This window comes from Colletotrichum truncatum (assembly GCF_014235925.2).
Source record: "Colletotrichum truncatum strain CMES1059 chromosome Unknown Contig_0008, whole genome shotgun sequence".
Classification (NCBI taxonomy): domain Eukaryota; kingdom Fungi; phylum Ascomycota; class Sordariomycetes; order Glomerellales; family Glomerellaceae; genus Colletotrichum; species Colletotrichum truncatum.
Window position 1 is genome coordinate 2,916,590 of NW_027222405.1, and position 21,312 is coordinate 2,937,901.

The 21,312-nt window shown below is 47.1% G+C and overlaps 7 protein-coding genes across 7 annotated transcripts; 3 read left to right on the forward strand and 4 right to left on the reverse strand.

Annotated features, from left to right (window-relative positions):
- Window positions 1-105: 105 nt before the first annotated feature.
- On the reverse strand, window positions 106-675 carry CTRU02_212274 (uncharacterized protein; the record flags this gene model as incomplete). The annotated part of the gene is made up of 1 exon (XM_070205806.1): window positions 106-675. One exon carries the CDS (start codon window positions 673-675, stop codon window positions 106-108), a length of 570 nt encoding a protein of 189 aa, XP_070060619.1.
- Window positions 676-1,455: 780 nt separating this feature from the next.
- CTRU02_212275 (efflux protein) lies at window positions 1,456-3,414 on the reverse strand (the record flags this gene model as incomplete). The annotated part of the gene is made up of 2 exons (XM_036727091.1): window positions 1,456-2,042; window positions 2,100-3,414. The coding sequence occupies 2 exons, from the start codon at window positions 3,412-3,414 to the stop codon at window positions 1,456-1,458; spliced, it is 1,902 nt and encodes a 633-aa protein (XP_036581335.1).
- A 2,103-nt stretch (window positions 3,415-5,517) lies between these two features.
- On the reverse strand, window positions 5,518-5,841 carry CTRU02_212276 (uncharacterized protein; the record flags this gene model as incomplete). The annotated part of the gene is made up of 3 exons (XM_070205807.1): window positions 5,518-5,613; window positions 5,670-5,682; window positions 5,738-5,841. 3 exons carry the CDS (start codon window positions 5,839-5,841, stop codon window positions 5,518-5,520), a joined length of 213 nt encoding a protein of 70 aa, XP_070060620.1.
- Window positions 5,842-6,938: 1,097 nt separating this feature from the next.
- On the forward strand, window positions 6,939-7,895 carry CTRU02_212277 (uncharacterized protein; the record flags this gene model as incomplete). The annotated part of the gene is made up of 1 exon (XM_036727090.1): window positions 6,939-7,895. One exon carries the CDS (start codon window positions 6,939-6,941, stop codon window positions 7,893-7,895), a length of 957 nt encoding a protein of 318 aa, XP_036581334.1.
- Window positions 7,896-8,356: 461 nt separating this feature from the next.
- Window positions 8,357-8,695, reverse strand: CTRU02_212278 (histone H3; the record flags this gene model as incomplete). Its single annotated transcript, XM_036727089.1, has 2 exons — window positions 8,357-8,598; window positions 8,650-8,695. 2 exons carry the CDS (start codon window positions 8,693-8,695, stop codon window positions 8,357-8,359), a joined length of 288 nt encoding a protein of 95 aa, XP_036581333.1.
- A 374-nt stretch (window positions 8,696-9,069) lies between these two features.
- On the forward strand, window positions 9,070-10,468 carry CTRU02_212279 (uncharacterized protein; the record flags this gene model as incomplete). Its single annotated transcript, XM_036727088.1, has 5 exons — window positions 9,070-9,091; window positions 9,141-9,402; window positions 9,458-9,713; window positions 9,766-10,055; window positions 10,105-10,468. 5 exons carry the CDS (start codon window positions 9,070-9,072, stop codon window positions 10,466-10,468), a joined length of 1,194 nt encoding a protein of 397 aa, XP_036581332.1.
- A 4,267-nt stretch (window positions 10,469-14,735) lies between these two features.
- CTRU02_212280 (zinc knuckle) lies at window positions 14,736-19,438 on the forward strand (the record flags this gene model as incomplete). The annotated part of the gene is made up of 2 exons (XM_036727085.1): window positions 14,736-15,530; window positions 15,620-19,438. 2 exons carry the CDS (start codon window positions 14,736-14,738, stop codon window positions 19,436-19,438), a joined length of 4,614 nt encoding a protein of 1,537 aa, XP_036581329.1.
- Between the last annotated feature and the right edge of the window lie 1,874 nt (window positions 19,439-21,312).

Consider the following 21,312-nt stretch of genomic DNA (forward strand, 5'->3'; position numbering starts at 1 on the left):
TTCATTTGGATATGTTGCTAATGTACAGGTAGTTCAGATCATCTTTCTAACCGTGGGGAAAAGATGGGCAATTCAAATGTCGGGAGTTGTCCAAACCAAGAACCTTCACTCCATCTCGATGTTCAGCCGAGACGCAAGTCTAACGCCGTACCATACCATGGCAAAAATGGAAATCAAGTTGAGATGAATGCTCATGGCATGGTTTCTCGAGAACCGCCTTCTGCAAGCCTGCATATCCGGACTTATCTCATCAACAGTGTTCGGCAGTTTGGCATCGCGAGTTTCTTCGTATTGCATGTTAGTGTCGCCTCCTGAATGTCTTGGTTCAAGCCACGACATACCCTGATGGATACGATCAATCATCGCTTGTCTCGTCCTTGGTCCGTAAACCAGCAGATTCAAAACTGCCGTGACTCCTGCAATGGCGAAAGGGATCCAGTCCCGCTTTTCCTTTACAAGAGAGGCCGGACCGCCGGGAGGAAATGTGAGGGCCGTTAAGACCAAAAGGAAAGTCTGGCATCGAAAATATATCGGAAAGATTCTCTTTTGAAGAGTGGTAAATGCGGATTTAGGGAGCGCGCTGTGGCAGACTTTTGTGTTGACAAAGGTTTGAAAGAGGGTCGTGCCGAGCAATGTCGCATACGAAATAATGTGATACGGCGCAAGAGTGGTCATGGTCGTTGGCAGTGACTGAGAAAAGTAAGTAGTGGCCATTGTAGCTTTCCTTCTAATAATCCGTTCAATTGATTAGCATAAACATGTTGGCTCGCCCAAGTGGAAATAGTCCAAATTTTATTCAGCATGCGATGCCCACCGAGTCAATCCAGGTTTCCGGTTCAGCTGTAAGTTCCGAGGGGCGTCGGAGAGAAGCTCAGGCCTCTTTCTCACTTTAAGATCCGGTGGTGGAGTGGGTCTCTAGGCGTCTCTGCCACGGCCCCCTAAAAGAGCAATCTGACTACCGCCCCCGGCTAGTCTTCCGAAAGTGCTCGGAGCAGGTGCCTAGTGACGCAGAAGTCCGACTTGCATCCTCCGAATAGATCCAGGCCAATTTCTAAGCAACGTTCGATTTGTCGGTACACCACGAACAGGTTGTAATTTGTCACAGTGCTGACCAAACTCGTTAACACTTTCTGATGCCAAGCCAGACAAGGCCGGAAATGCCAGCAAGCGCGAACCTATAGCAAACAGATTCGTATGTGATTTTACACCACCTTTATGATGTGCACAATAAAAGTAGAACTAGGTCATAAATTGATTTACTATATTATTATTAGAAAATGAGATAAGCTCGCATTTTAACTTGATTCGTATAGGTCATGGTTTCCCGTAGGAATGCGCCATGCGATACTTTAAAATCCGGAACCGATTTGCAAATAATCCCCATCAATTAAACCAGAGCAAGGTGAAACTTTTAGAAAAAACAAGATCTTGCAGGCTCTCATTTACATCGTCAAGTTAGTGAGCCATCACTGGACCGCTGGTAACTCTACCAATATTTTTAACACCAAAGATACTTGCCACAACACCAACGCCAGCGAAACCAACACAGCACCACAAACCTGTGCCATACTGTTGGAGAAGACCATGGCCCTTCTTAATATCAACAGCCTGAACAACAGCGCTGGCCACAGCGAGCCCAACGCCGCTGCCGATCTGGAACGCCGTATTTATCATCCCGCCGCAGAGGCTCTTGACGTTCACCGGGACTGACGCCAGAAGCACGACGGTGATGGTGCAGTACACGATAGTGGTACCAGCAACACCGATGACTGTGGTCGGGAAGATATGTTTCCAGAAGTTGAGATCGTCATCCCGCATCAGCGCTGAGGGCACCGGGGCAATGGCACAGATAGCCATGCCTGCGGTAAGCAACCACTTGGGATTAAAGATCTCGAGCATCCGAGACATGGCGAGACTGAAAATGAATCCAGTCGCGCCCATGGGAAGGAAACGAAGCGCAGTCTCACCGGCACTGAGCTTATTGACTTCCTGGGCGATGAGTGTCGTGTAGTAAATGGTGGTTTGATAACCTCCGTACATAACTATTCAAGGGTCAGTATTTTGGATTACTGGTCGAACAATGCAAGTCGAAAACTTACCGAAACCGCCAATCCACAGAGCGGCAAAGTTTTCCAGTTTCCACAGTGAAAGAGGCATGATGGGGTTCGCTACCTTCTTCTCGACGTAAGTGAAGGCGACGATCATGGCGATGCTGACGACAAGCAGAGCAATGATGAAAGCCTTGCCCCACCCATACTCGCCACCGCTCGAAAGTACGAAGCTGAGAAGAATGAGCCCAGCAGTTGACAAACCGGCACCAACAAAGTCCAGTTTGGGTCGGGAGTTACCCTCCATCCTGTCTTTTGGAAGGAAAATCCATCCAATTACACCAAGAGTTCCAGTGACTGCCACTGGGATGTAAAAAATGTATCGCCATCCCAGGGACGAAGTCAGAAATCCGCCAAAAATCAAACCGAGACAAAAGCCAACAGCTCCGGCGGCGCCAAAAATTGTCAGAGCCAGAGTTCGATCTTTTGCGACAAAGTAATTGCTGATGATTCCGACAGCCGACGGTACTGTCATTGCAGCACCAATTCCTTGAAGCGCTCGGAAGATGGATAGTTGAATGAACGAAGTTGCGAAGCCATTGGCGATCGTCCAGATGCTCAAAGTTGCCATACCGGAGCAGAAGATCAATTTCCTGCCGAATCTATCCGCAAGAACTCCCGACAGCAACAAAAAGCCGCCAAATGTGAGAGTGTAAGCTGAGATGAGCCACTGCAGCTCACTACTCTTTACATCGAACTCCTTTTGAATAGCAGGAAGAGCAATGTTGATTCCGGTCATAAAAATGTTGTCAAGTAACTGCGCGCCGCAAGTACAGAGGAGCACAATAGCTCTACGAAAAGATGCAACCGTGCCAACATCTGGGTAGGCTTGACCGGCGCCGACTTCAAACTCCGCCGGAGTCTGGGTTCCGGATGCCTCACTGGAAGACGTCGGTCCCGGGGTGAAGCCAGAAACGGGAGACGGAGGCCGTGTAGACTGCGGCGTGGTATATTCCGATGGCACTTCGCGAATCGTGCCCACGGGCCCCGGTTTGGCTGCGCGAGGGAACGCGGGAAGCTCAAAGACGTTGTCCTGAGATTCACGCTTATCTCTCGACCGGTGCTTGCTCAATGCCGAGGCGCTGAGGACAAGCTCCTCCATGTCCTCTGGGCGCTCATTCTCAAAGGTGACCCGAGAAGTCTGTGAGACGGTGCTTCTGCGACGTGTAACGGGCAGGCCTGGAAAGCCTGGTGGAGGAACGAAAGTTGGAACTTCCTCCAAAGCTGAAGTACGGCGGCCGAGAGATTCTCCATCCGCATCGATGGAAACTCGGCGGGTTTCGGTGGTATGTTTTTCGTGCGTCATCTTGTAGTCTTGTCTCAGTGCACGAGACTAGGGCTTTTCAGACGACAAAAGAAAGGTGCGTCAACAGCAGAAGTTGGCAATGCGTTGAAAATTCATGTGGAGGTAAGCACGAATTTTATGGGGTAATGGGAGACTGTTTCTGTGTAGTTTCACGAGGGCTGCAGTGATGTCAAATAAGTCCTTTTATGTGTTGGGCATCGTTCGCCACATGGCAGACTTTGATTCCAACCTCAGGCGAGGTCTAACGCAGTATGTCGTGATGCTCCACAGAGTTTCCACAGCATTTGCGCGCCAATCCTACGCCATGGTTCCCTGTCGTGGGGTTGTGGTAAAAGACCGGTTATCAAACCTGACAAGCTGTCTATTGTTTGGCATACTTATAAGAAGTTCACTGGTATGAAAATAAAATCTGCGCTGTATCTTGAAATCAAGGTTTAAAGTTCCGTAGCTATATTTTCTACGTGAACTTTTCATAGGGCTGAATGAACTTGGTCATTTTCGCATTGTATACGACTCAGTCCTTCCGCGCTCATCACCTTCAAAGCCGTCATCGGGGGTCCACTTGTAAGACTTTCACAAGGATCTGGACCCTTACGCCACATGAAGTGGAGTCGCTTGGCTTTGCCTATCTCGCTGAAAAAGGCAAGTTTTCGGCGCAAGCCCGCAAGACTCTAGACTCTTCGAGGCTTATCTTGCTTGGGGTCACCCACTGCCCTGTTTTTCAAGTACTTTACCCCTCTGGTTCCTTGTTCGCCAGAACCCCTGCAGCGCCGCCACATCTTGGTGGTGACTGTTGCCCTGCACTCAAAGGCGAGGATCCTGTAGCATATCATATCGCTTTTTTGAAGATGCCGCTGTTCCTAGAACCAATCAAGTGATTATTCAAGATAAACCCCCTGATGCCATGCCACGTAGTTATTCTAGAATGCTAACCCGCCCATTTCCGAAGGCATTTGTATCCAGTCAGTCGATATGACCCGTTTGAACGTGGGGGTAAAGGTGACTGTGAGTTTTTAAGGTGCAATATTTCTAGAGCAGTGGAGAAAGCTATCTGGCGACCTTTCAAATCAAGGGTTTAGGTGTTCCCAAGTGAACTTATTAACACCAAGCAGACGAATCAGCTGCAAGAAGGTACGCACTAATACATACTGATGCTCATGATGTTCAACCAGTTTATCTTATTCTCATTTTGGCTCTTTACCCCAGGTTCCTTACACTTCTTCGCTTCCTTGAACTTTTCAAGCCAATCATACGGCAGTAGCTCTTAGATCAAGTGGGTAAGGTAGGAATCTGTAGCGAGATGCCAGATCAAAAAATGTAAGCCTACATCATAGAAGGATGAACTATGCCACAATTGCAGCGGACTTGGAGTCCGTCATCAATCACAAGACAACACGCTTTCGCCTATTATACTTGCGTGGTCTCCAAGACAAATAGATTAGCACTTACTCTATACTCTATGATTGTTGGGAGTGAACGCTGAGACATCAAGTGGCTCTTGACAATGTTGATGATACAGCTACTGTACTAGATACCTTACTTGAAGTAGCCGAGAATGGTGATCTATCACATGGCCAGAACACTGTAGTCAAGGTTGGAGTAAGAAATACAAAGCATTTACTTCAATCTGTCTACTTTCTTCTCGAGATCTCATACTCTAGAGTAAAAGTCATGGAAACATGAGAAATTTCTAAAGCATACAGTTATTTCTTTGGGTAGATTAAGACAGCGACTACTTGGGTCACCTCGTACGCTTGTAGCCGGAGGCTGAACGATACTTTTTCAGCATGATTTTTTGCAAATTGAGCAAAGGAACGCTTTTTCACAACAACCGCATTCTCATTCAAACATCGAAGGCGTACATAAAAGGAAAGTAGAAAATAGAGTCTTGACTAACAGTTTGATTCAAATTACATATGAATACCATATTAACCGAATCAAATGCACAATGAACGTGTAGGTAGCAAAGAGAGAACAAAGTCATGCTAGATCAGTTGATCTCGCAACCTTGGATTACTAAAACGCTTGCTACTAAGAAGTGAAGCCATATGTACATTGTAAGACCTCTAACTCAGTTCCAAGCAATTACAGGCTCTTGGTTCATCAAGTTGAAGGGTCGTTGGTGTTGCACCCGTGTCTTGGAAAGTGAGGCCGGGAAAGCATGCGCTTTGACAAGCTTTCAGGATCCTTGAGTATGAACTAAGTGTACAACAGTCAGACTTCTACGTCAAGATTAGGAAACTGAATCAACATACCTCCAGATTTCCCCTAAGTGCAGCACCAGCTGTTGTCGCTGTTGAGAATTTCTTGGCAGTTGCCATACTTGCAGGCGTTGACGCAGGTGAAGTGGCCCGTGTAGCACTGATAGTCGGCGACGGCAGTGGCAGCCAGAACGCTGATAGCAATGATGATGCTGTTGAACTGCATGTTGAAAGCTGATAGACGCGAAAAGGGGTTTCAAAAATGAACTTGATCAGTGTCGGTTAGAACTGGAATGAGGATGATCTAGATACCAAGCTTGGAACACGGCGGCAACGGCTTTTAAACATGGAAAAGCCCCCACTCTTTGGATTCGAAATTTGCGTATCTATCCAACAATTGCAACGTGAAGCAATTTTCTCTAATTCTACCCTGGTTTCCTCATATATCTGAATTACATTATACGTAGTATGCAAGCAGTAAATAGAGTTTCGGGGCTCATAGTGGATACCATTGCTTGTCTAGTTCAGACGCTCAGAATAACCTCAAAGGTGTAGAATAAAACCGGATCTCTCACAAGTCGATCTGAACTAGGTTTCGGGTTAACTTCACAGAAGCTCGGACGGCAACTTTGCCGTGAAAGGCCCTGCGGGAGGCGCGGTTAGACTTCAGCAATCTGAAGACAAAACCAAAATTAATCAATGTGCATGGTAGTGTTACGGTCAGCTATCCGACAGTAGGGTCTGCTAACAGAAGTTGGGGATTGACGCTAGTAAACAGTATTGTCGTGTCGTAAGTCTGGTTCGTAGGTCGTAGGCTGTGTCGTAGATCGGTAGTCAGAGGCTAAGGTGATCAATCTTAGGCTTAACAAGTATTCGCAGTGAAGGTAAGCTGAAAGTATCCTGAGGATGAATACAAAGTTGATTGCTGAAGAGCTATGGAAGTCTGACTATGAGTCGAGCTCAGGTCATACTATATACAAGTCCGAACAGTACCCTTTGTTTGTTTTACCGTTCCTGATCCTGACGGGGTCCGTTCCTCGTTCATACGGATCCCGTATGTGCCAAGGACGGACTCCGTATTCTTGGCGTACGGATCTAATCTCTTATCTTATCGTCACGTGACTTGCACCATAGTTCTTCCGTTTCCGAGTGAATCCCTGTTGTTCCTGTGATTCTGCAGTACAAATAGTACAAATGTAAAACATCAACAACAGCGAGAACGAAATTCTTGAAAATCGGAGTTAAAACAGCACCAAAACACGATCTAACCGGTCAACTGGATAGCCGTGTGCTCGTCGTAAAGCCCAAAGCGACGTAGGCACCATGGCGACCCCATGGCCCAAGGATCAGACCTGGCCATCGCCCTATCGAGAGCACGCCACGGAACTCAGCAGATACCTACAGACAGCACTGAAATCTATCGATAACGCAAATGGACATCCAATCGAGCCGAAGGGCATCAGATCCGCATTCATCGGAACCCTTACCCTCCTTGCCAAACTACAGCACATCCCTGATATCAGCCACGTTCACGAAGCAGTTGAAAATTTGCGAGTGGAGACCAAGGCAGCGAATGAGAACGCTACCCGTACCACAAGCAGCCTGAGAATCGCCATTCAGCAAAACACAGCCGAAATCACACAGAATACAAACACCTCGAAGGATACTAACGCTACCGCTAAGGAGGCGCTGAAAGTTGGCGAACTGACAGCCAAAATGGTGAGGGACATCAAAGCACTGGGACCAATGAATCAGGGAAGCGCCGCGCAGTCTTATGCTAGCGTAGCTGCCAGAGGAGGACTCGTAGGAAGCATACATAACCCGCAGAACCAAAGACCGAACCATGTCCAGACCCTCCGCGAAATCATTGTAAACATTAGAGACCCTGTTACAATCGCCAGCATAAGAGCTATGAACCCCCGCTCCCTTAAGGCGCACGTAGACCGCGCTATCGAACAGAGCAACAATGAACATATCCGTAAACTGAAAACAGTATCCGCAAACCAGTTGAAGAGCGGAGACCTCAGTATCAAAACAGCCACAGCCACAGAAAGGGAAGCCCTACGCCAGTTCGCCGAGGACTGGGAACACCGTATTGGCACAGGGGCCGCGGTACGGATACCGACATACGGGATCCTCGCCCACGGCATACGCACAAGCACAATGGACATGGAGCGCTTCACGGAACTACGAGAGGAACTATTACAGGACAACAAGGCGTTTATCCCTACAGCAGAGATTAAATACATTGGATGGCTGACGAGATCCGCCAACACCTAGGCATGGGCATTACCCGGCCCGCGGGTCCCACGGGTACCCGCGAAATGGGTCGGGTAGTTATGGGTAGTGCCCGAAAGTTTTACTATTACCCACGGGTACCCATGGGTAAAGTGGGTTTGGGTAAAAAAGCCCACGGGTAGTAAACTGAAGGGGGGCCCACGGGTTTGGGTACCCACGGGTGTATACCCGTGGGTAGATTTCAGTAAGTATGCATCACGAATTTTAGACATCTTTTGTAGTAGCCAGCCTCAAGAGTGGATATATTGCGCAACGAATAGACCTGCTACCTTGTTACTCCTAACTTCCGAACGCCCTGAATGCCTTCAATTAATCGCCCGCATTTCCCAGACTCGGGGTCGAACCACTTGTCTCCGTGGACTCTGCCGGCCTTCAAGATAGCCTGGACGAGATGCAGATCCTTCGGCTTAATGGTGACGCGATTGGTGTGGATCGCAGCAAAGTTAATCACTAGATAGTTCGTTCAACTCGATAAGAGTTTGCAAGTGAAGCTTACTGTCGAAAACACCAAAGAGAAGAGACTCCGAAGACTCTTGAAGAGCGCTAATAGCAGTCGCCTGCCAGCGCAGGCGCTTGGAGGGGTCGATGTCATCGCAGATTTCCTTCCAGAGTCGCTGGAATGGGGGCTTCGGAATCAGGAAGTCAAATGTCTTCTGGTAGTTCCTGACCTCCCGGAGAGCTTTTGCTAGGTATTAGGGTTAGTGTGTAGCCATCTTTTGTAGCAATCTAGACTTACTGCCAGGGCGCCAACGGCGTTTCTGCTGCTCCTTAGCACCAGGCATAGTCTTTCGGGCTATGCCAGGCATCATATTATAAAGTTAACCATGAATCAGGTAGGACTCCTAGAAACACAAGTCCAGGTCCAATCAATAGAATCTTTTACAGATAACTACTGAACAGAGGTTTTCAAAGAGATTCTTTTTGAGAAAAAAAACAAGAAGCCGCGGCTGCGCACAGACCACTTTTTGGCGTATTTTGTTTTTTTTTTGTGAGGTTCTGAAGCTTCAGAAAACTTCTCCCCAGACAACACTACAACCTACCTCCACTACTAACACCCAGCCGCACCGACAAGCCTCTCAATTAAGGTAATTTGATACTTTGATCTCATAATTATTGGTTTTGACTTATTAAATCAATTAGGGAATAGTAGTAAAATATGTCCTCAGGACAGGATCGCGGTACGTTCACACCAGCTTTGTAGCAATCATTTGTACTAATCTCTTCTAGGCCGACCGCTTGGATCTGGTGCTGGAGCCAAGCGTAAAGCTGAAGAGGATTATTCCGACAACGCGCACACCAAGAAGTCTCGTCAGCGCATCGATAAGATGACTGAGAAGCAGAAGGCACTTGATCGCTCGAAGAAGTCGATCAACCAGCAGAAATCCCGCAAGCTTAAAGCCTTGAGGGCTAAAAGCTCCTACATCAGTGCGTCTGCTGATGAGCGCGCGGCCCTTGAGGCTAGGGAAATCCAGCAAGTTGATGCACGATAGTGAGTTCTTTTTTATTTCTTTTGGTGTTTCAAATCAGTGCTCAAGTGCTTTTAGCTTCCTCAAAGGCAACCATCCAGACCAGCTGCTAGCTCAGATGACTGGCCCAGTCTCGTCTAGCTCCTATAATATCGTCGATGACGATGAAGACGAGGCTTGGGAGGATATCCCTTTGAATGAGATTGATGAGGCTACCCAGGAAAACCTGGATGGAGTTGAGGGCATGCTCAACTTTGACGTTGACCTTGATAACCAGTTGCCGACCATTAATGTTGCTGAGCAGTCGAATGCGATTATCGACAAGATGATCCAGGTAACTGGATGACTATAATTAATTACTATAGCAATAGCTAACAAACAGACAGGAAAACCAGATCCGAGAATACCAGTTCTTCCGTGATACCTGGGAGATGACTCTTGAGATACTTTACATCAAGGTCAAGCGGCTGAACAGCAATCCTGCCTTTACCCTAGCTGCGATGGAGGATTATGGCTTCATTCGACCTGGCTTTAAATTTCCAGTAGCTGGCGACATCTTTACCAAAGAGGAAGTGCTTCTTTGGTTTGCACTCGCTAAGTACTGGCACCTGAACCGCTTGTCTAAGAAGAAGAAGATACGCCTGGTTCTTAATTCTTCTGTCAAGAAGAAGAAGACGTAAGTGCTTAATTGTAGCAATCCTTTGTAGTAATACTAATATTCTCAGCCAATTCGCACTCGCGCACCGCCCAGCCATCAAGATTCAAGGATCTCTCTTCACTACAGCTCAGCGCCGATATGCCTCCACTCCAAAGCCTTCAGTGAAGGCTATGTTCTCTGAGATCAGTGACTCGATGATCAAGAAAGGTGTTTGGGAGCTTCTGGGCCCTGCTGAAGTTTGGGAAGAGTTTACTGCTCTCGATAAAACAGCCAACATCTTATCTGCGATGGATAAGAAGTTCTCAGCTATACTAAAGCTGATACCATTCTTCCTGAAGCTTGACCTTGCTCGGGATAAAGCGCCATACAACTGGCGTCAGGTCCATGAGTTGGCTCAGAAGCTAACTCGTTTGCTTGACTTTTCTCTATAATTGCAGATGAGCATAGCGAGAGGGTTTGTTTGACAGATTAAGAATTAAGAATTAGCAATAAGGCTAGCATGAATAAGGACATGAATTCTCTCTAGTCTGATTCTCGTATTGTAGCAATCGTTTGTAGTAATCTACAGCTGCTAAAACAATCTAGCACTCCATGCTCCCATCTTCTTCATTAACTGTTTAACTAAGTCAAGATCTTTCTTCTGCAAAGTTACTCTTTTAGCGTGAATAGCACAGAGATTTGCATCTATTAATATTCATGTTAATATAATAGTTTGAAGATCAGGATAGGATATCTTACTCTCGAACATGTTGATTAGAAACTGTTCGCTCATCTCATGGAGAGCCTCTATAGCCATTGACTAGTAGCGGATCTTATGGCGGTTTCTTAGTGGAAGATCAAGTGTTATTTCTCGAACTACTCTTGCGAAACTGCTCCGCGGAATTAAAAGATTGGTGGTCTTTTGATATTTTCGAATCTCACGAAGTGCATTTGCTTCACATTTCAGTAATTAAACAATAAAGAGTTACTTCTTACTTACTACCAGGCCTCCATCTACGAACTTTCTGGCGTTTAGTGATCTGGACGGGCTTTTTTCGAGCAGCTTTTAGCTGCTTCTTTGGCGCGAAGTTCAGCTGATCTTTCCGTGCAATGGTTGGTGGTTGGCCAGTATCTGTTCGTCTCGCCAACTTCGTCGCAAAGTTCCGCTTCAGCGGTGGTAATTCTGGTTGACTCAGGTCTGGGCTAGCCTGGCTATAGTAGGTTGCATGACTTAAACTTCTTGGCGGAGTCTCCCGAATCTCTGTAATTGGCTGTTTCAGGGGATTACCCCTCGCTGATGATGAGGGGTAACTATTTGGCGGTGAAGAGCCCTCCACTGTTAGCGGAGAGCTCTGATCTGACACAGGGCTAGTTGATAAGCGAGGCATTGAAGGATGAATGTAAGTGGGAGAAAAAACAAGTCGAAGGAGAATTCAGAGCTTTTAGATTTGTGTACGAAACGTATTAGTCAGAAACCCTAAAATAGAAATTTACGTAAGGCCATATAATCAAATGTTTGTATTCATCTTGTAGTAATCCTGCAAACTACTTCCTGTTCATACCAAAGGTAATTCTTACTACGTATGATGTCGAACTCAATTGCGTCTGACCCTTTTGGGCCAGACCCTTTTGCATCCGATTGTTCTGCTGCTTTCGAGCTCGTAAATTCTACGCAGACTCCAACAATCAATACTCCACCTTCTGGTTTACAGATACAGTCGGAAATCATTTTATTTGTTATTGAGACTTTCCAGACTTTTCTCTCGTTTTTCAAAACCCTGCCATGGTATCTCCAATGGGTAATCCTTGGCAAACACACACCGTTGTCCAAATCCCCTCAACCTGAACGAAAACGCTTCGCCAAATCCTTGTGGACTTTACAACGCCGAGTATCATTCTGGGATCACTTTCACCAAGGCTACCATATGACATCAGGGGAGCCAAAATTAGTCTGCAAGCACTATCACCAAGTTTTCAATCATCCAACAATCAAAAACTCTGGTACAAGTGCTATGTAACAACACCTCGCTGCAAAGTCTTGTAAGACTCGACGTTTAGGCGCAAACCAGGTGCCTATAAGTTTTACAGGTCATTATAGCAATCATTTGTAGTAATCGCAATCTAGGGTACCTAATTGAAAGCAGTCTCGGAGCATCAAGCATTAGTTTACTGTATTGTTGGATCCAACTTAGCGCTTAATACTGTTGACAACTTAAGTTTCCGGCAATTCTGTTCACACCTGAATCCTCTCTACTACCTCCCATCTCGAAAGACGCTCCGAAGCTGGATATCCGAGGAGGCCTTACGCATTCAACACCACACTCTTCAGCTAATTCCGCCTGGTAGCTATGTCTCTCTGATGATTGATATCTGGAGTACACCTGGGTTAAAATATTCACTGCTTGGTGTTTTATGCCATTTTATCGACAAGCACTGGAGGTTACAACAGGTTCTTCTTGGTGCTATTGATATGACAGATGGTCATACAGCCTCTAAGCAAGCAACGGCTTTATCGACTCTGTTAGAAAATATTCGCCAGAGGACGAAGAAGACAATTCGATTTCAGACAGTCTCTGCAGACAACGCAAGTTCTTTTAAGCCAAAAGTCCTAGCACAAGAACTTGCAAAAGGGTCGACATCCACAGTACAGCCGATATATCATATTCGCTGTTTAGCCCATATTTTCAACCTTGTTGTTCGAGCGATTTTTGAGGCTCTTCGAATTTCGATGGTAGAAGCCTCTACAGAGTTTGAGCCTTCTACTACTCGAGCTAAAGATCAAGAGGACTCTGACGATGATTTTGATACTGAAGATTCTACTGCTGGGGAAAATCCTTTTGGAGCTGTTATTCAAAAGGTTAGATACTTCACCTAGTTATAAGATTTTATATTAACATATATACCTCCAGATTCGTGACCTCGCAGTTTCCCTTAAGCTTTCTAGTAAGAAGACGCAAGAGTTTCTCGACCTCCAGAAATCGACTCGCATTGGCCAGCGACCACTACGCCTCCTCCGCGATGTTAAGACAAGGTGGAACTCTACTACACTTATGTGTCTCCGCGCAAGAGAGCTTAAAACAACGATTTCAGCTTGGGTTGAAAAGCACTCTCTACAGGAACAATTCTCTCTTGTGGAGACCGATTGGGAGGCTCTTGATATTCTGCTTGATATCACCAGCCCGTTTTTACTCTTTACAAACATCCTCAGCCGGTTAAATAACCTTACCCCTGGTCATACCTTTACTTTATTACAAGTTGCAACAGTTCACTTGTACTTTTGCGCCTCTGCACTTAAAGATAAAGTTACTAGCAAAGACTTTACTTGGATATCAATCCTTCAGGCTGCTACGAAAAAGGGCCAAGAGAAGCTGGAAAAATACGTTCAAAAGCTAATTGAAGAGGATTCCTTCAAGGTATATGGTATTGCAACTCTCCTTACCCCTGAAGCTGGGACATCAGTTTCGAGTACTTTTGACACGCGATTCCAATTCGCAAATTACTTCGAATACCTTCCTTCTTCAGCCTCACTTCGAACTCGAGTACAGCAAGAATTTATCGAGGTATATACAAAGCAGTACCATCAAGATTCGGAACGCCATACCAATACTCAAAAAGCTGCAACTGAAGGACTCCGATACACTCTGCATAGTTTACCATCACGCAGTCCAAAGAAAAGGGTATTTGTAGCAATCTATTGTAGCAACTCACTGTACTAACCTATTATAAGGGCAAAATGTCATCATCCCAAGACGCACGAAATATCTGTAATGACTTTTTTAATATTAGTAAGATAAAGACTCATATCTTACTAGGCTTAACAGCTAATAACTATATTTAGTTATGTTCCCTGATGAAACTGTTCAGCAATTTTGGGTCCGCCTAGACAATAGCTATCCCAGATTCCATGGTATTTGTCGCATGGCTCGAGACTTCTTATCTATTCAACCGACGTCAATACCCTTAGAGCGATCATTCAGCCTTGCTCGCCATATCTGTCACTACGCTCGGTTCAACCTTTCGGCTGATACTATTTTTGATACTTTGACTATCAAAATTAGCCAGAATAATGAGGCCTGGCTTTCCCAAACCACACTTGAGGAAGTTCCAGATGACACGAATATCACTGAAGCATCTGAAGAGCGCCAGCATATTATTAGAGAAGCTTTTAACTACTCTTCTCTATTGGATAAAGCTGATATTCAGAGATATCTGAAGGTCTCTGATGATCTTACTAAGATCTCTATTACTGCTACAGGAGATGCTCCCTCCCCGCCTCCTTACGAAGTCTCAGTAGAAGAGGAGGATATTAGCGATAGAGATGAGGAGCTGCCATCCTTATCTAGCTCTCAACAGCCAAAACTATCGAGTCAAGTTTCCCAACTTAGCAACTCACCTACGCCTTCTGTATCCCAAGAACTCCCAAACTTCTCCGAGCTTGGGGGTCGCAAAAGGAAGAGACTTACTCGGCTAGATCTTGTCGAACTCTCTCCTGACGAGGATAGCGATTAAATATACATTGTTCCTCTGATTTCACTCCGACTTTATCGTATTATTCTCTATTAGTTTCTTATATTTGTAGTAATCTATTCTAGCCATCTATGTTTTATGTAACTTACTCTTTCTCCCTATAACTAACTAGTTATATTTTCTTTCTATCTTAGTTACAGTATTTCCCGCGTTTCTTGTGGGTAGCAAAATTACCCGTGGGTAGTGTAACCCATGGGTCGTTTTACCCACGGGCCTTTCAACCCGCGGGTAAATATAGTGGGACTGCCCGTGGGTAATTCGGGTTTACCCAAACTACCCACGGGTAGTTTTGGGTACTACCCATACGGGTACCCGCGGGTATTACCCAACCCTACCAACACCAAGTCAGCATCATCCGTCATAGTTGAATTCTCAAAAGCGGAAGACGCCAATAGACTTATCGACGAAGGACTTATCTGGCAAGGAGAGGTGTTCCAATGCGAACGATACGACAGACAGTGCCGTCTGAGGCAATGCTTCAGATGCCACTCATACGGCCACATAGGAACCCAGTGCAAGGCAACGACAACATGCGGCTACTGCGCGCAAGAACATGCGACCCGAGAGTGCCCTACGAAGAGCGACGCAGACACACCCCGGAAGTGTGCAGCATGCCATGGAGAACACGAGGCCTGGCACGGCCGCTGCCCGACTAGGATGCGCGAGTTAGCCAAGATCAAGGAGGCCTATAGACAACGACCACGGTACCACCCAGAGGCGAAGACATCCCCAACCGCTAAGGAGACGGAACCCCAAACTGGAATAACAACAAGGCCGGTACTGGAACCAGGCCCAACTCAGGATACCCGCCCGGGGCGTAGCAGATCACCCATTAAGAAGAAAGTACAGAAACGCCAAAAGTCAACAGGCGGCGATACACAGCATGAAAACAACAAAAACGACGAAAACACAATCACAGTCGCCCCAGAGAAGCCCAGACCAAGGAGGGTAATAATGCCCTCCCGCCGAGCACTAGAAGCTATAGACGTAAACACGCAGACGATACACAACAGCCACAACATGGAAATAGTCGACGATAGTGAATGATAACACAACATACACTTACAATACTACAGTATAACGTCAGAAAATCAAGAGACACCGTTATGGCTACGCTCCTCCGCGACCCTCGGATCGATAAATACGACATCATCGCTATCCAGGAACCATGGAAGAACCCATTTAACGCCACAACACACCACCCAGCAAAGGACCGCTTCCACCTCTGCTATCCGTCGAACAGAGAGGGAGGCCCAGCCAGGGTCTGCTTCTTCGTAAACAAAAAGCTGGACCACTCTAAGTGGCAGTTTAAGGAACACAGCAAGGATCTCTGTACCCTCACCATTGGATCAGAGACTGACCAGGGCGTCAAAATTGCCATACACAACATATATAATCCCCAAAATCAGGAAGAGGGAGAGAAAACGGTCCTACAACAACTACGAACAGCCCTAGAAACCAACAATCACATCGAGCAAATAGTGGTGGGGGACTTTAACCTCCACCACGAACTATGGGGAGGAAGCGACATTCGAACGACAGACGCGGGAGCCAGGGAACTGGTAGAACTCATGGACGACTCCGACCTCATCAACCAGCTACCCGCGGGAACAATCACATACAAGGAAGGAGACTATAGCTCAACGATAGACCTGTGTCTACTTACAGTAGGACTCATCGAAAGGCTTATTAAGTGCGGCATAGAAGACGAAGTAAACCACGATTCAGATCACCTTCCGATAGCAACGTCGCTAGACCTCACAATCGCGCAACTACAACCAGAGGAAAGGAGAAACTGGAAAGCCCTAGACGAAAGGGTATTCATAAGGGCTATTAAAAGGGAGCTCCCACCACTAAGGAGGCCAAGAACAAAGTCTGCCCTCGATAAATATGTCCAGGACATCACTGAAGCCCTCAGTATAGCGACTGAAGAAGCGGTACCAAAGAAGATCTTGTCCCCCAAATCGCGAGCCGGCTGGAGCGAAGAGTGCGAGGAGGTCCTGGCCGAGACCAAACGACTCCGAAGACGGTTCTATGCGGAACACACAGAACAGAACTGGGAAGAATATATCATAGCCCGAAACAAGAAAGGCCGGACGATAAGAAAGGCGCTACAAAAGGCACATCGCGAGGCGGTTGAAACAGCAGCAGAATCACCAGAATCACTCTGGAGGATTGCTAAATGGGCCAGAACCAGACAGAACCAAATGCCGACAGTCACGCCAGAAATCGCCAAGCCAGGTAGTAATCATACGGCAACCACACCTGAAGAGAAAGCAGAGCTCTTTCGGGAAACATTCTTCCCAGCACCACCAGAAGCAAACCTAGAGGACATACAAAACGCAACATATAGAGACCAGATCACGCTCCCACCAATATCCGAGAACGAGGTAGAGGAAGCAATAAAGAAAACAGCACCGCGTAAGGCACCCGGCCCAGACGGCATCACGAACAGAGCGCTACAAATCGCCAAACCATGGATCAGCCCTCACCTAGCCAGGGCATTTAACCAGAGCCTCCGCATCGGTTACTGCCCCCAGCACTTCAGGAAATCTACTACCATAGTGCTACGGAAGCCAGGTAAAGATAACTATACAGTTCCGAAAGCATATAGGCCAATAGCGCTGCTCAACACAGTCGGAAAGATTATGGATGCAATCATAGCGGAAAGGCTAAGCTACCTAGCAGAGACATACAACCTGTTGCCTAAGAACCATATGGGCGGGAGGAGACAGAGATCGACGGAACATGCCCTACACCTCATTATCGATAAGATATATGAGGCTTGGAACACTAGACAAGGGATGGCGGCGAGCCTCCTTCTCCTAGATGTCTCGGGGGCGTTCGACAACGTGTCACACCAGAGACTCCTACACAACCTCAGGAAGAGACGGATTAACGAATCCATAGTACGATGGATTACTAGCTTCTTAGGAAACAGACAAACCCAAATACACATCGACGGATACCGGTCAGAGCCTTACACGCTCACCACCGGCATCCCACAGGGCTCTCCTCTTTCACCGATCCTATACCTATTCTATAATGCAGATATCCTCGACAGATGTAACCAAGGCCAGGAAACACTGGCCACTGGGTTTATAGACGACGTAGCGATCCTAGCATGGGCAGAAACGACTGAAGAAACATGCCGCAAGCTCCAAGATGCACTAGACGAAGCGGAGGACTGGGCAACAACCCACGCCTCCGTTTTCGCGCCCGAAAAGTTCCAACTAGTCCACTTCACAAGGGCAAGGTCGAGAATCAATACCAATACTCCACTACAGAGCAAATGGGGGGAAATACACCCCAAACCGACATGCAAATACCTTGGCCTCACGATGGATGCCATACTTAGATGGAAACAACACATCGATGCGATAGAGCGTAAAGTCTCAAAAACCATCTCCGCGATCAGCAGCCTCGGGAGCTCCACCTGGGGAGTGAAGACCAAAGAAATGCGAACAATATACCAAGGAGTAGCAATACCACAGATGATGTATGCCTGCTCAGCATGGTCTAACTCCGGCTGGAGGGGAAAGGGATACACAGACCGAACTCTCAATAGACTGAAACGATTACAAGCAAGGGCGGCAAGGGCAATGTGCGGAGCCTTCAGGGCTACGTCCGCTCCAGCACTCGACGTCGAAATGAACCTGCTACCGATGGAGCAACGAATATGGAAACACAACATCGACACGATCAACAGGCTAGGCCCACCAGAGCAAGGCTGCGAAAGCACCCAGAATAGGAGGAAGAGAAGAAGAAAGAAGAAGCAAAGGTTAAGCCCAAGACACACAATCGAACAAGAGCTTCACAACAAACAGGGCAGTAACACCAGACCGAGCGAGCAGATCCCACCCTTCATCACCCCTCCATGGTGGCAAGGGCCGCGCATATATATCGCAGACACTGCGGAAACGGCAGCAAAGGAACACCAGACAAGTCTCGATATAGAAAATGAAGCGTTACATATCTATACAGACGGAAGCGGCATCAACGGCCACATAGGAGCAGCGGCGGTATGCCACACTACACGACAAACCCGTAGCTCATATATGGGAGATGACGCCACCTCAACAGTCTATGCAGGGGAGCTGCGAGGCATTATCCTCGCCCTCGAGATTGCGGAAGAGGATAAACGGAAAGGGAACAACAGAAGTAAAATCCTCATCTACACCGACAACCAAGCAGCCATCAGATCGTCAGCCAAGCCGAAGGGCAAATCAGGCTCCTACTTGCTCAAGACCATTGCAGACAAGACACAGAAACTCCAGGAACATGGACTTAAGACAGAGATCCGATGGGTACCCGCTCACACGGGAATCCAGGGCAATGAAGACGCTGACATAGCAGCCAAAGAAGCCACAGGCTGGCGGCAGAACGGCCAGACGGGCACTAAGGCAGACACACCAAAGGAGCTATACGCACTCCGGTCAACGCTTAAGACATGGACGCATAGGGAGGCAAATAAAACGTGGCAAGCCGAGTGGTCGAGAGAGACACGAGGTAGAACCACCCATCGTCACACGCCGAAACCAACAAAGAAAGTGTTACAGCTCCATAGTAGGCTAAGCAAACGACAGAGCTCAATCCTCGTGCAGATGCGCACGGAAAAGATCGGACTCAGGGACTTCCTCTTCAACCGAAGAGTTCCGGACGCCACGGACGCCAACTGCCAATGCCGGGAAGGACGACAAACGGTATCGCACGTCCTGTTGCGGTGCCGTAGGTTTCGACAACTCCGACGCCAGGAACTAGGAGCCATCCCAGGACGACATAACCTCCGGGTCGTATTGAACGAACGCAAAGCAGCCGCGAAAGCCATCAGATTCATGGAACAAACCGAGATCCTTGGGCAATTCAGGATCGAGTCACAACCCAGACAAAGCTGAACATTGGGGGGAGACTGTAGGTACGCAGAACCACAGAACGAGGCATTAGGACTCGACAGATCCTATCATAGAGGTCACATTAGTAGGAAACCGCGATCAACATTAGGTGGCCGCCAAATGTAGATAGAGGTTAAAGTGCAAAGCAGGAATTTGGGGACAGCTGGTCAATGTTTTCGCATTGGCGAAGTGGGGCGGCTCGGATTAACATTCGAACGCTTCGGCTGTCTGCCGGACCCCGCTATCCGGGCATAGCTGCTGACATAAGAGCGGCTCCATAACCGAGTAGGAATAAATCAATCAATCAATCAATCTGCAGTACAAATGTCCTGTTACAGCCGCCCCAAAAAAAACATCAACAACAGCGAGAACGAAATTTTTGAAAATCGGAGCAAAAACGGCCCCAAATACGCGTGCTCGCGGCCACAGAGCCCCCTTCGATGCAATGCCATCCTCGGCCTTGATTCTACGTCCCAAAGGGGCCCAAGATGGCCGCAGAGCACGCCCCGACTACAATGAAAAACTTGAGAGCAAGCCGCAAAATACGACATATCAATAGACAACACTGTTACCACCACCACAGGCGAGCCACAAGCCGCTACACGAAGCACTAAGACTGCGCCCAAACAATCAACTTCAACACAACAGCCGCCGACAGGTTTTGGGTCACCTGTCACCCCCGACAAAGTTTGCAACGTCCCACAACGACGAAGATGAGTCCGACAGAACAGTATCACCTTCCGCACGGAGAAAGCACCAGGCATTAGGCATGCTACGATCGATGCCACACAATACTACAGACCACAGACAGACTGGTCCCCTGTCGCCCCTTTTGCGAAGAAGGATTGGTGTCCCTTCAACGCGCGACAATGTCTGCGGAATCTGTGCGGGAGCTCTCATACCCAGTAATCGAACATGTCGGAGTCAGTGGAGCATTGTGCTTCGTGGAAGACCCTTAGGCCAATGTGGTGGAGGGCAATAGTGGTCAACAGGCAAGAAACAAGAGGCCACATAGGAACCCGGCAGGAGGCAACAAAGAATTTACAGATGCAACTGAGAAAACGGCACATACAAGTCCGGGAGGATACGGACAAAACAAAGAGACAAAGCTGAGCGCTGGGGGGAGACTGTAGGTACAAAGAACCAGATACGGTGCTACCAGCACCAACTGAACCGAAGCAGGAGGACGCAAAACAAGCATTCTAGAGAGCAACACAAAAGCGAGAAAGCAGACAGGAGAGCAACACACTTCTTCAACAGAGGGCACAAACACACAGAATAGAGAACATAGTGGGGAGCTTGGGGATAGCTGGCCCTGATGCAACATCAGGGCGAAGTGGGGCGTCGCTGTTTATTGTCGACGCTTCGGCTACCTGCCAAACCCTGCTTTCCGGGCATAGCTGCTGGCATAAGAGCGGCTTCATAACCGAGTAGGAATAAATCAATCAATCAATCAATCGTTACAGCCGCCCGACGTCCAAGTGGGTCTTTCAGCTGTTATCCTTGTTTACGGGTCGTAACACAGAGTTTAGGTATATAACCTTTACTATATAGAAATTTATAACGCTTTCTATACTGTTTTATAGAGATTTAGTTTTTATCCTTTATTATACTTCCGTTTTCTTTTATCTTCTCTATTTTTGATTTTTTTTTCCGATTTTTTAAGCTTTTATATATTTCTATATAATCATTTGCTAACTATTAGCTTTTATATAGATTCGCATATCCCTAGGCGCTAGGCGTCGCCCCCGTTATATTACGTATAGTTTTCTAACAAAGCTTTACAACATCTTATAACATCTTATAATATCCTTATAATCCCGAACGATACTTAACATTACTTTATACTACCGTATATTATAGCTTAAGATATAAAG